Source organism: Mustela nigripes, chromosome 13, assembly GCF_022355385.1.
Source record: "Mustela nigripes isolate SB6536 chromosome 13, MUSNIG.SB6536, whole genome shotgun sequence".
In the NCBI taxonomy this organism is placed as follows: Eukaryota; Metazoa; Chordata; class Mammalia; order Carnivora; family Mustelidae; genus Mustela; species Mustela nigripes.
The window spans coordinates 55851789-55865820 of record NC_081569.1 but is presented as its reverse complement, the minus strand read 5'-3'; the positions used below and the strand labels follow the sequence as shown (position 1 = coordinate 55865820).

General features: G+C 38.0%; 1 protein-coding gene across 6 annotated transcripts in view; it reads right to left on the bottom strand.

Annotated features, from left to right (window-relative positions):
- Positions 1 to 14032, bottom strand: part of CDIN1 (CDAN1 interacting nuclease 1) — a 203824-nt gene that overhangs the window by 112484 nt on the left and 77308 nt on the right. For 5 of the 6 annotated variants that reach the window (XM_059372468.1, XM_059372471.1, XM_059372470.1 and 2 more), the window contains 2 exons: positions 2511 to 2590; positions 2106 to 2155 (listed from right to left, as the gene is read on the bottom strand). In XM_059372468.1, the coding sequence (XP_059228451.1) occupies positions 2106 to 2155; positions 2511 to 2590 (130 nt within the window). Of the gene's footprint in view, positions 1 to 2105; positions 2156 to 2510; positions 2591 to 10306; positions 10376 to 14032 lie in introns of those variants that run through there. The other variant, XM_059372472.1, reaches the window with a different exon arrangement.

Genomic DNA, 14032 nt, shown 5'->3' with positions numbered 1-14032 from the left:
CTCAATGCAAAAATAAAATTGGTTCTCTATAAATTTCCCAGCTTGTTTTATTCTGCATGGTAAAAGCAATCACCAATTTGAAATTTGGGAAAGACATACTTCTTGATTATTCTTTGCTGGATATAAACATATATAAAATACAAGGTTTGGAACACAAAGCTTATAAAAACAGTAATTTTACTGGCAATAGGCATAATGGAACTGCAAAATTATAATCTAGTCAGTGAATGCAATTTATAGACATACATCATTATCTTTATCAATTGAAATCATGTACTACATTAAATTCTACCGGCAATAACACAGCCAAAAAAGGAAAATGAATGATGGCAAAAATGTAAAGAAAATACTCTGAACAGAATTTATAATGCTCTGTAAGCAGAAAACACTTAGACTTTGTCTATAATAATACCTATTATTGATGTATGGCAGTGACCATGGGGCAAAACTTGTAAATAACCTCACAAGCCATTTTCTTAGCCAGCAATACAGCAATCTAGTTTCCCGTAAGCATCTCAACTATTACTGAAAAATAGCCTCCTGGCATTTACAAAGCAGTTGACTTCATACTTTAGTCCATGCATATATAATTAGATAGTTATATTTAAAATCAATATGCAATCCTTCAAAAGACATTATGCTTTTAAAACCTTAACTTTAAATTGATTTTTAACTATTTTATGTGCTTTAAAATTAACATGTAATTCCGCCCCAGATACTCTGAGATGGTGTTAGTTGTTATACAAATGTGCTAAACTTTATCACTGTAGCAACATGAGGTTGGCACTCCTACAATTTCTAACGCTATCATTAATTTTATACTGAAAATAGAAGCATGGTTTCAATTTGGTTTAATAAAAAGGCAAGCTTATGACAGTGCTATGATTTTATTAATTTAAACTACATTGGGGGGAACAGACTTGAAGGATAAATATGTAAAGGGCTTTAACTTAGGTAGTGAATATTCTTTTAAGAGGGCTCTGCAAAGAGATTATTTTTTCAAAGGTTAACTTTATGAAAAAGAAAATGAGTGAGTTTCCTTACAAAAATTTCACAGACTCTAAGTCTTTGTGAAAACAAGGTGGGATAAACACATACACACACACACACACACACACACACACACACATACACACACACAGGACTTTCAGCAAAAAAGGCTTTCAACAGAAAGCTTCCAGATTGGTAGCCCTGAGTCTGAAATGGGTCACAGTGCTACCCACACTCACAAAACCTCTATCGGGAAGGCTGTTACAGTATTAAGAAGTGCAAGACTCGTGGACTCAGGTGGAAGATAATTTTCATTAAAAAAATTAATAGTTATTGGCCCTTTAAATAGCATTTTCCACCCAGGATTATCAAATTTCTTAGTATTGCCACAATACTACTAAATGTATGAATGAAGCACATCCTCCTTCATAAAGTAGTGACTGCTCAAATCCTGTTTCAAGAAAGAAGCATTAACTCTTTGGTAATCTCAATGTCTTTAATGAAGAATGACTGGACATCTGTTTTCATAGCCTTAAGTTCAGTCCAGAGGGAAAAATTAGCTTGGTTTCTCTAAAATTGTTTATTAGGGATCCAAATGGCAGTGTGGATTGTAATCAGCACTTAAGCAACAAGAATCTACTGCCCTTTCTGATGTGATGGTCTGTGTGGCATTTTAATCACATCATCCTTGAACTCCAGGCTCTAAATTTATTCTAGGAAACCCAACTGAATTTGTCTCATTTTAAATACAGATTTCTCTCTCTCTCTCTCTCTCTTTTTTTAAAAATGTTCATTGAATTGGTGAGCTACACTCGCAGACGGTAAGTTATGTGCCCAATGACTCTGTACCTTTAAACTCTCTGAAACTCCGGCAGTTTGAGCTAAGCCTGTGCACAGAACGGCCAAGCCGACAGCCTCCCGTGGCCCATCTGATTTTCCTTAAGCTGAAGGAAAGGATGGTCTGCAGTGACCCTCCAGCTGACTGAATGTAAAGTAGGAGAGTATGAAATGTGTTTTGTGAAGCAGAACTTTATGTCAGGTTAAAGCTAGACACATTTTCTCCACTGAGTCTGAGCTCGTCAATTGTGCACCTAAAATTTTATGGGAAAGGATACTGTTTGATGCAGTCCACCAGTGGTCCATAACAGCAGTCGTTCACGATGCACTGCAGACAAAACAGAGAAGGGGTCGGGGGTGACTACAAAACAGCTCCTGTAAACTACTGTCCTAAAAGCAGTAATTACTTTTCTTTAGAAAACAAAAACAAAAACAAAAACAAAAAGCTATCAAAAGGCTGTTAAGATTTAATCACAGAAAACAAAAATCACATGCTTTTGATTCACTATAAAAGCAAGCTATTAAAAAGTGAAATGCTCTTCTCGCAAATATTGCATTGCCATTTATGGTGCACCCTGACCTCAGTGATAGTTTATGATGACAGTAATTAAATGAGGTTTAAAATCCTTTACTCTGCTAGGCAGATAGCACTGCCACCGAAAATAGACAGCTGTGATTAATACCTGATAGACCTGATTTGCTAGAACTCCATCTGGAATCTGAGAAGGGTCCCGTAGCATACTGTTTATAACAGACTTGGAAGCTGTAGAAGAGAAGAGATGAACTGTTAACAGTCAACATACTTTTAGGGCAACAAGAGGAGTGACATATACCTAGATGTACACAAACCATGAAAAGGAAAACATTACCGATACTAATAATTTTTTCCTTTTTTTTTAATCTAAGAGAAGCTTTTAATTAGACCATTTGCCAAGTTTATAAGCCACACTGCCAGCTTTGAAGATGACCTAATTTTTCCAAGGTAAATTAACAAGTACAGACCTAAAGCATATGTCTCTTTGCAGATAAATTAGCTTCGGAAAAGCCTGCTTGGGGAAAAAATACACTGCAAGAACAATCAGAAAAGAGGTATTTACCTTGTGCTTTTAAGTATTTTATAACCAAGCATATTTATCTGGAGAGCTTAGTGAAAGCAGGTCAAACTTCAATGACGTTGATAAAAATAACTTTTAGCCAAAAAAGCATCTCTGAATTCTAAACCTTTCTAAAATAATTCTTATCAACTGCCATAAAAAGCTGCATCCATTTCACAGATAAGGAGAGTAGGTAAAGTTGATTAACCAGTGAGGGAATCTTAAGCAAGAAAAAAAAAATTATTTATATATGAATTTTTGTCCCCAAATATGCTTCCTCGTAGCCCATTGTAAATTAAATAGATCTTATCCCAGGAAAACCTATAGAAGCAGAGGTTAGGGGAGGCATCTAATGAAGAATGCTGTATCAGATCACACACTTAGCACAAGGAGGCAAGAGATTCTAGCCTTGCTGTGTTCTGTAGGCATGTGGAAGCCACGGTGACCAGAACTCCTCTTCCTTTGCACGGGAGGAAGACAAGTCTCTCAATTAAAGCTAAGTTTAGTCCTGCCTAGGATTCAATTCTTCCAAGTCCTCCAAGAGAATCATTCTCAAACATTCAGCAAAATGGCTTAAGGTTTATCCACACAAATACAAACTAAAGAACATACTGGATAATTACCTAGTTAACGGAATGAACACAGACACGGATCAACTTCATTCATGTTGAGGTGATTTTTTTTTTTAAGATTATTATGTTCTTTAATCAAGTTCAGTACCATAAGATCACTGACAGATATGATAAATGTTAGTAAATACCGTGTAAAGAAATAGGGAAATCACATCTTTTTCACTTAAGCACAGTACTGAATCCACAAAGAAAAAAATGCAGTATACTTACTTTAATTATTTCCTATTAAATTATTATTTAATAATATTAAATTATTATTTAATAGGAAATAATTAAAGTAAATTATTAGAAATAAATTATTTCCTATTCTTTAATTATTTCCTATTCTGCATGAGTATAGCCACACTTAGGTACTTAGCTGTTTGTAACCATGTGTTGGTTCTGCTAGTGTGGAAGCCATATCTGGGATCCCAAAAAGAACATCATTGTGAGAGAAATACTTTCCAGGCCTAGGTCTACAATCAACTTTGCAACCAGGGCAAATTTATGGAAGATGGCAACTCTCAGATTCACTACCTTCTTCTGTAGAAAATGACAATATTATCTGAGCTGACTACCTATAACGGTTCTTGTGTGAATCTCTACAGAAAACAGCTACAATGGCTATTTTGTTGTTGATTTTGTTAAAGTTTAAGTAATAGTAAGAACCAAACTATAAGATAACTCACTGCAAATCACAGATCAAAGGCTTTTTTTTTTTTTTTTAAAGATTTTAAGTACTCTCTAAACCCAGTGTGGGGCTCAAATTCATGACCCTGAGATCAAGAGTTGCACACTCTGCTGACTGAGCCAGCCAGGCACTCCCAGAGGCTCTTTGTTTATTTTATTTTTTTTTATGATTTTATTTTATTTGAAAGAGAAAGAGAGAGAGCACAGAGGGAGAAGACTCCCCATTGAGCAGAGAGCCTGATGCATTGGGCTTGATCCCAGGACCCTGAGATCATGACCTGAGCTGAAGGCAGATGCTCAACTTACTGAGAATTACCCACGTGCCCCCAACCCAAAGGCTCTTCTTAAAATAGAGGAAGGACAATACTCTAGAACGTAGGAAGATGAGATCTCTTATTTTGTGAGGAAAGAAAAAGAAATATTACAGAAAAAAGAAACGAATGACATCTTAATTTTCCTCACAATATAAATTTTTGAATACTGTGTTTCAGAATTAAGAATCATAGCCAACACACTTTTTAAAAAAATAATCTGAATATATTGAATAGAACACTATTCAAATCAGAGAAGCTTGTGAGAACAAGTCAATCACTTAAAACGGAAGAGTAAAAACTATATATTGAATCCACATTCATTTTTAAACTCAACAAAATATTTTTTCCTTTCTTGCAACCTGCCATTTTTTAGAGCAAAAAAATGATAATAAATAGGGATTTGTGGCCTTGGCTACAGACCCAGGATGTGCAAGCCTCTGTTTGTGGATTTTAGGACTTCGGCTTCACAAAAGTATTCTGTGTCTCAGATCAAGCCAGAGTGCAAACTTAATTTTACACACATATTCTGAAGCTAAAAGCTGCCAAAGGGATGAACAGTATCAACCAGGTAAGGAAAGACAGCTGGACAATCTTGGGATGGCTAGGAATAAGGAGGGCTCAAGAAAGCTGGTATCTTTCATAAGTAAGATGTCTCTTCGCCAGCTACTACCTATAGCCAACTTGCATCCATCTTTTTTGACCATATGTGGAGAGGAGACTTATTCTCCCTAACCTTTGCTAGAGGCAGTCCATCCTTTTGATTTCAGGGTTTATGTAACTCTTACACTGCTTCAACTGTTGGAATGTCAACTTTTTACCAAGCAGGAATGCACCAGTCACTTGGAGCTGCGTGCACAAGGATGGGGAGAACTGGTCCCTGTTAAAGCATGTTATGGAGGAGAGGCAATAGGCAATGCCCGGACCTAAGCATAATGCCTATGATTACGATCTGCTTTCTGTGAAATATTTCAAGAGCCTAAAGTAATAAAATCCATGCCCCTGCCACTCTAACTTAATGTCTGTATCTTCAATTAAATTTACTTTAGATAGTCTAATATTAATTTGTGTAAACTTTTTAAATCAGTCTTGCTAGAGGTTGGTTCATTTTACTAGTATTTTTAAGGAATTAAATTTTGGTTTTGTTTTTCTCTACTGCTTCATTCCTTCCAATTTCATTTAATTTATCCTTTTGTCATCATTTCTGGTTTTCCACTTCGAGTTTGTCGTATTATTCTTTTATAAACTTCCTATCTTTATTACTTAAATTTTCAATCGTTTATTTCAACATATACTTTTCAAGGCTATAATTTTTCCTCTAAATTCTGCTTTAGCTATATGCCACAAGTGTTCTCATTTACTTATAAATATTTTATAGTTTCCATTATGATTTAATCTTTGATCCATAAATTATTTAAAAACTTATTTCAAATTTTTAATTTGATCATATTGGTCAAAGTGTGGGATGCTTATATTAATTTGAGGGTATCTATTTGACTTTCATTGGTGTGTTCATATGCAATCAACTTTTATAAATATTTTACATGTCTTAAAACTACTAAATCTCCTATTTTTGAGGTATGGGATTCAGGTACGTCTATTAGATTAAGACTTTTAATTGGATTATTAAAATATTCTATTTTCTTTTTTTTAAAGATTTATTTATTTGACAGAGAGAAAGAAAGCAAGAGAGAGAGGGAGGGAAGGGGTAGAGGAAAAGGGAGATTCTCAAGCAGATGCCCCACTGAGCATGGAGCCTGACATTGGGCTTGATCTCATGACCCTGAGATCATGACCTGAGCCAAAATCAAGAGTTGGATGCCCAATCGACAGAGCCACCCAGGTGCCTCAAATCTTCTGTATTCTTATTAATTTTTAATTAATTTTAAATGAACCCATATCCAATCTAATCATATCTCCTTTGTAACTCTGAGCACAGTTGACCCTTTATAACATGGGGGGTTAGGGGCACCAATCCCCTGGGTGGTCAACAATACCCTAAAATTTAGCCACTAACAGCCTTCTGTTGACAGGAAGCCTTATTGATAACATAAACAGTCAATTAACACATATTTTATATGTTATATGTTAATATATACTATATTCTTATAATAAAGCTAAGGAAAAGAAAATGTTATTAAGAAAATCATAAGGAAGAGAAAATACTGTCCTGTGTTTATAAAAATAGTACTGTACTGTATGTGTATGTATAAAAAAAATCCACATGTAAGTGGATCCATGCAGTTTAAACCCATGTTGTTCAAGGGCAAGCTACCCAAGAAATTTAGAATGCCCTCCCTCTAATCAGGAAATCCCCTTTTTCCCATCAGCCTCCATGTTATTCTGTCTATTATTTTTGTTCAACCACCCTGTTTGTAAACATAATTTCTTAGTTTCTATGATGGTTAATTTTATGTCAACTTGGCTGGGCCACAAGGTACCCAAACTTTTGACCAAACATTGTTCTGGATACATCTGTGAGGGTGTTTCTGGATAAGATTCACATATGAATTGGAGTAAGATAGATGGCCCTCACAAATGGGTCTCATTTAATCAGATGAAGGTCTGACTAGAACATTAAACACTGAGTAGAAGACTAGTTTCCCTGCTTGACTGCCTTCAATCTGGGATATCCTCTGGACTCAGACTAAAATATTGGTTCCTCCTGGATCTCAAGCCTGTAGACCTTTGGACTGGACCTATATCACTGGCTCTTCTGAGTCTCTAGCTTGCCCACTGTAGCTGTTGGGACTTTCAACCTCTAAAATCATGTGAGCCTTTTCCTTATAATAAATCTCTCCCTCTCCATACACACACATGCACACACACACACCTGGCTTTGCACTCGAATATAGTACCTATTCTTTAAAATGTTCAATAGTTATTTAGATTTATGAACATGTTTGCCAATTTCCTCCTTCAGTACTGCTTTCTGAATTCTGTTCTCCACTTTTAGATTCATTATCCTTGTATTAGTACTTTGTATTAGTACTTTCAGATGGGACCACTGAGTAGTAAAATGTCTTAGTCTTGTCTTGCCTGAAAATAACTTAGTTCTCACTTTTGAATGATAATAAAGCTGGGTATAGAATTATAAGCTACGAGTCCTTTTATTTCAACCATTTGAAGATAAGATTCCACTGTTTCTTGATATCTGTTATTGATAAGAACTCTACTGTCAATCTAATAACAATCCCTATAGAAATAATTTGTCATTTAAACGAGATAAATTTATCTCATTTATCTCTGGTTCCTTTTAGAGTTTTCTTCAATATTCAATAGTTTCAACACTAGCCTGCCTGGTTAGCTGCTTTATGAACCTAAGGATATATGCCTTTAACCAGTTTGAAAAGTTTTCACCCACCATAGCCTTGGCCTCCATTCTCTTCTTCAGGCACTCTTATATTAGACATCTATTAGAAGGCCTCATTACTATCCCCTATATCACATACTGCTATAAAGTATTTATATTTCCTCTCTATTCATCTCTTGTGTTATATACTAAAGGTGCTTTCCTTAGAGCCATCCTAAAATTCACTTTTTTAAAAAAAATTATTTATTTATTTATTTGGCAGGCAGAGAGAGATGAGGAAGCAGGCTCCCCACTGAGCAGAGAGCCCAATGCAGGGCTCAATCCCAGAACCCTGAGATCATGACCTGAGCTGAAGGCAGAGGCTTAACCTACTGAGCCACCCAGGCGCCCCCACTAACTTTTGTTTTAATCTAATTCTTCTGACACTTCACTCATCTAATGAATTTTTTTTTTCAAGATTTATTTACTTATTTCAGAGAGAAAGTGAGAGAGCATGCACACAAGCAGAAGGGGCAGAGGAAGAGCAAGAGAGAGGACCTCAAGTGGAGTCCATGCTGGGCATGGAACCTGAAGACTGCACCACCCAGGCACCCTCATCTAATGAGCTTTTAACTTCAATCATAATTATATCATTTTTAAATTTTATTGTCTTTCTCAAATCTGTCTGCTTTTTTTAATATTCTATTATTTCACTTATCCTCATTTATTAGATCAGCACATATAATTTTTATGTTTTAAAACATCATCATTTAACTTCTATTATATTCATTTTCTCATTTCCAATTCATGCGATGCAATTTCTCTATCTATGTGCCTACCTGCCTATGTACTCATCTTCCATCTGATGGTGGTTTTCTCACTTGGTTGGTAAATTTTTTACTGTGAACTTAATTTCAGCAAGAATTATTTGACCTGCACTGTGGAAATAACCATGACAGATAAGTTTTCATGTTCTCTTTTGCAGAGACCAGTTTTATTGTTAATTTCTTAATGTGGGTTTCCGGCAGTATAAATAAGAGTGCAAATTTGGACTCAGATCCACAAATGGTGCTGGTCTATTTCTAGTTTCTGTCTCCAAATACCCCACAACTCAAGACCATATACAGGAAGCAAGCTTCCTTGCCATTTTCTCCAGGAAGTGGAGTTTTCCCAGTCCTCTTCTCATGGTTTGGGCTATATGTGGAGGCTCACCTCCATCACCCGGTTGCCTGTCCTTCCCTTCAGGAAGTTAAAAATCTTGGCCCCAACTCTTCATGTCCATATCTAAAGCTAAAAACCCTTGTGGATCTACAAAGTGAGAGCCCTTGTTTACCAATCTAACCATACATTCTCTCTTCATTCCTTGCCCCCAGAGACTGAATTCTTTTGTTTAACATTGGTTTTGTATTTTAAAAGATTTTTATTTTTTTCTTTTTTCTATCATTTCTGTATTTTTGTTGTGGAAACACAGACCATCAATAAAAAGCTCATTCTGCTATGTTGCTGAAATTTTTGGAAACCTTTTAGTTAGAAATTCAAGAGAAAGCTTGTTTCCTTGGTTAATTTTTGTGGAGTTCAAGTTATTTAAATATATCAAGAGAAGGTCCTTCTAAGAAACTGGAGCCACAAACAATAGAGAGAAGGGCACGTGGCCAAAAACAGGTGGGTTGTAAAATGGGGCCAAAGTCCTCTCTTCTGCATAGGGTCTGTCTGGGCCAGCAAATGGGAGAAGCATCACTGGTGGCTAGGAAATGAATTGCTACCCTGAATCCTCCAAAGACTGCTGCTGCGTCACAGGCTGAGACACTGTGCTAATCAAGCTTAGCAAGTTTCTGTGGGTTTGAGAATCAGTTCTATTAAATTCTCAAATATAAACTCATTGTTTTTTTTGGAAGGGGGAGGCTTACACAATAACTTCTTAACACGCTCATGATTTGGCAGTTTAGGCTAGGTTCAGGGAGATAGCCTGTCTTTGCGTGACATTACCTGGAGTGGATTACCTGAGTGCTGGAGGGCTCACTTTCATCATGACTCACTTACATTTCTGGCAAATCTGCGCTTGCTTCCACCCCAGCAGGAACAGTAGGTAAAGGACCCTGATTCCTTTCCAGGAGGGCCTCTCCAAGGTCTGCGTGAACTTCCCCTTGAGAGGGGTTCCAAGAACAAATACCCCAAAGAACCAGGAAGCACTTTACAGTTCCTTATGACCTGTACATCACTCAAGACCATGTTTATTTACATCTCCCTCAAAAGAGGATAAACGTGCCTTCTAAAGGAAAGATGAACTTGGAAAGCTATGCTGTCCAATACTTTCAAAGGGAGAGGCAGCATGGAGCAGTGGTACGAGCTGAGCCTAGAATCAGGCAGACTTGGTTTGAGGCCTGGCTCTTCCACCCACTAGCTCTGTCATCTCAACAAGCTAATTCATGTCTGTGACACTCAGTCCCCTCCTCTGTCAAAGAGCAGAACACTGGTACTTACTTGGCAAGGCTGTTGTGAAGATGAAATAAAATAACCCAGGAAGAGCATTTAACATGCTGTTTCTTTCAGACTTGGGCAGCTGAAGTTGTTCCCTTGTTGCTCTGGCTGTCCTTAGAGCACAGTGTGCATCATCCATACATGTATCATTTATTACCTTCTCTTGTCATGAGGGTAAAAGAAGAAGGACTCCGTGAGAAGTATGCAATTGCCACAGCCGTGGGGAAACAGCCAGAAGGGAATCTGACAATGCCAGATTCTCCCTTCCTACCTGCCACCCTTGCCACGCCCTCCGTGGCAGTCAGCATACAATGCATCATGCCCTCTGTTCCCTGGGAAGAACCTGGGAGAGGTCCTTTACCCATTCGTGTGTATTAGCATACTGGTATTACTCGTGGTGGGGGAGGGATGGGGTGGGGTGGTGGGGGATGGTTGGTGGTTTGGGGATTGTATTTTAAATCTTGTCTATAACCATATAAAGGGGGGATTTCCCTTATCTCAAGCACTAGCAATCAAGCAAGTAGAGAACTGCCCCCAAATCACTTTCACACCCAATTTCTATGACTCTTCCTTTCTTTGATGTAAGCTCAAATAAGTAGCCAGCTACTGCTGAAAGGAATTGGGGCAAATAAGCAGCTGGATCCTCTAGGCTGTTTAAGGTAACTGGAAATCCTGCCTTGCTGCAGAGAGTGCCTTTTGACAAGGTTATACCCAAACTGAAACAAAGACTAGACCATATCTAGTAGGGACCCCTCACCCAAGGTCACAAAAAGGCTTAAACACAACAGGAGACCCAGCATGGGGCTGCCTGTGTATGGGATGGAGCAATCAGGAGAGAAAAAGGAATGAAGTGAGAGATGGACAGTATTGGGATAAAGACAAGATGGACCATTCGGAGGGAAATACATACTCAGACAGACGGTGGTGTTAGAACCTAGTTCTCCCTCCAAGAACAAAAAACAGTCTGTGCAGGTGAACAGCTGGCGGGGGAAGGCAGCTGCTTCCAAAGCACACCAAGAGTCTTCTTGCCTTTTCATGTGGCTCCTGCAGAGCCTGAGCTCCAGCTAAGCCCAAAGTACCCGCTAGAATTTAATCTTCCCTTCAAACGCTGGTTTAACGCCTTTGGACATCAAGGTCAGAAAGGTCCCAAGTTACATCTCCACAGGAGCTGACCTTCCAATGTCTTTTCCGGACATTTTCAATATCTCCAGTGGCCTACAGGAGCTTACTTACTTTTGCAGTTGGAACTATTTCTCAAAGATTCCAGGCAGCCCACTAGCTATCCCACTGCACAGGAGTGATCTCTAAAGCAGTATGAAACCGTCTGACAATCTAAATAAGCAGTATCTTTTAACATGAGGGAATCTTACAGGGGCAAATTAAATTCTCCTCTCTAACTGGCACATAATCGTGTAAGAAATAACTTCAACTGCAGTAAACACAGAAAAAAAGTATCATCTAAGGACAAGAGGAAGAGGTCTCCCAAGCATGGGTATTCACACTGATCAGACGGTGTCAAGGCAATCTGTAGCTCTAGAGCCACTATACACCATCAACTCTTATTCCACAAACACACACTCAACAGATATTTATTAAACACCTGGTTAATGCCAGGAATATACTTAATCCCATCCTCCTGCCCCGCCACCCCCAATTCCATCCTCCAAGCCTGGAAGGTTCTTTCTTAACTCTCTCTCAGCCAAAACTTCAAAGCCCAGTTCGAGTCCCATCTCCTCCAACATAGAATTTCCCCTATGTTTCCAATCCATTTGCTCTCCCCTTCTTCCTACTGGGGGGAGAACTCATATTGTCTACCAGTCATTTGGCACTTGATTAAATATTACTTTGTCATCTGCTGACACAAAATTGATCCAGATGCCAAGATGTGAAACCATGACCTACTTAAAAAAAAAAAAAAATGTGAAAAAAAGGGAACATTCAGCACAATATTTTAAAAATGAGGTCTTATTTCCTCAATGTTATCTTTAAATATATGGGGACTTTTCCATGTAGGATTAGGCTCACCCTGTGGTTACCCCAAGAAGATAAGAGATAATTCTTACAAGTTTATTATCAGTTCCAAAGCTAGAAGGTTTCAGATTTCAAGCTTCGCTTTCAGTGGTCCTCTGCTTATTTGGTCTATATAAACTTTGCTTAACCATTTCTTTCACTATAGGCCACTGAAGGAGATTTTTTAGACATTTTTTCCTAATGTCCCCGCACGAAATTTTAATGCCACAGGTCTACTATATGTCTGCTAATGCAACATCACCCCTTCTGAGAACGGTTCCTGTAGAGGACTAAGGAACTGTTTGTGTCAGGATATTTGGCAAGCTGCTTACCAGTAGACATATTTCTCTGTTATCACATCAAGGTTGCTCTGCACAAAATAGTTACTTAACAAATAGATGAATGAGTTACTAATAAGCTACTCAAAATCCAAGTCCTGCTTGTATTCCCCACTGTTATCTCAATATTTAGGTAGTCAAATAGATTTGACTTAATTTGAACTTTTCTCATCATAGATGACTATGTCTTTAAAAATACAAAAACATATATTGTTTTCACAAAGTGAAGACTAAGAGGATGTAGGACACAATGAGTCTTTAAATGTTGACAACATCTAATGCCACATCTCCCAAAGAGGGGAGTACTTAATGTGGGCATAGGCACATGAAGTGATTTTCTGAGCACACAAAACACTTTTTAGCCGTTATGTATTATTTTTTATAAGTACTTTCTACTTATGGGAAGAAATTCCAGTTTATAGTGTAAGGTGAAGATAATTTCCTTTCTAAAATAGAATTAACTAAATGGCACTTTAAAATTTCTCAAGCAAATATAGTATATTTATTATTAGTACGTGGGGGACAATGGAGATAGGGAAAAAACTATAATGTACCCAAGGTTCTAAAGTTTCAGAAACACTAGTTTAACATTTGTACAAAGTCAGCAGAGTATTCAGGAAGGTGGGGTGGTAGCATTCAGTCTACCCTACAGCAAGTTTCCACTTCTAAAAAGGAATAACATTTACTGAGTACTTACTGTGTGCTAGGAACCATCCTGAACTCTTCACATGTATTAACTCATTGAATTCCCAGAATATACCTGCATGGTGGCTATCCTGATCTTAGAAACAAAGAAATTAAGGCAAGAGGAATTTAAAGATTTTATTTATTTGAGAGAGAGGGAGTGTGAGCAAGAGAGAGCACAATTGGAGGTGGGAGAAGCAGACTCCCTGCTGAGCAGGGAACCTGAAGTGGGGCTCTATCTCAGGACCATGGGATCCTGACCTGAGCCAGAGGCAGACGTTTAGCCAAATGAGCCACCCAGGTGCACCCAAGGCATGAGGAATTTGAGTAACTTCCCCAAAGTCCCACTCCTGATTACTGGTAAAACCGTGATACAAACTTGGCCCGTTTAGGATCAAAATTACCAGCCTAATCTTTCTCTAGCATCATTCCCAAGGTCTCCAAAAGTGAACCGAACTGTTCTAGCTTAATGCATCGTACTTCTAAGAATAACTCGAGTTTTCCCTTGGTATCCCCTCCTCCCTCCTAGATCTCCCTCGGATTCAAATATTAGCAATTAAAATTCCAAGGTACTTGGCATTCCTCGTAGAACAAATAATATGAGCTGAGCTCTCTGGTCCTAGCTTACAGGGATCCAGCATGTCAGTTGTGTCACAGGTAAAAAGAAGACTTAGCTCAAGGTCAAGGGAGAAAGCTG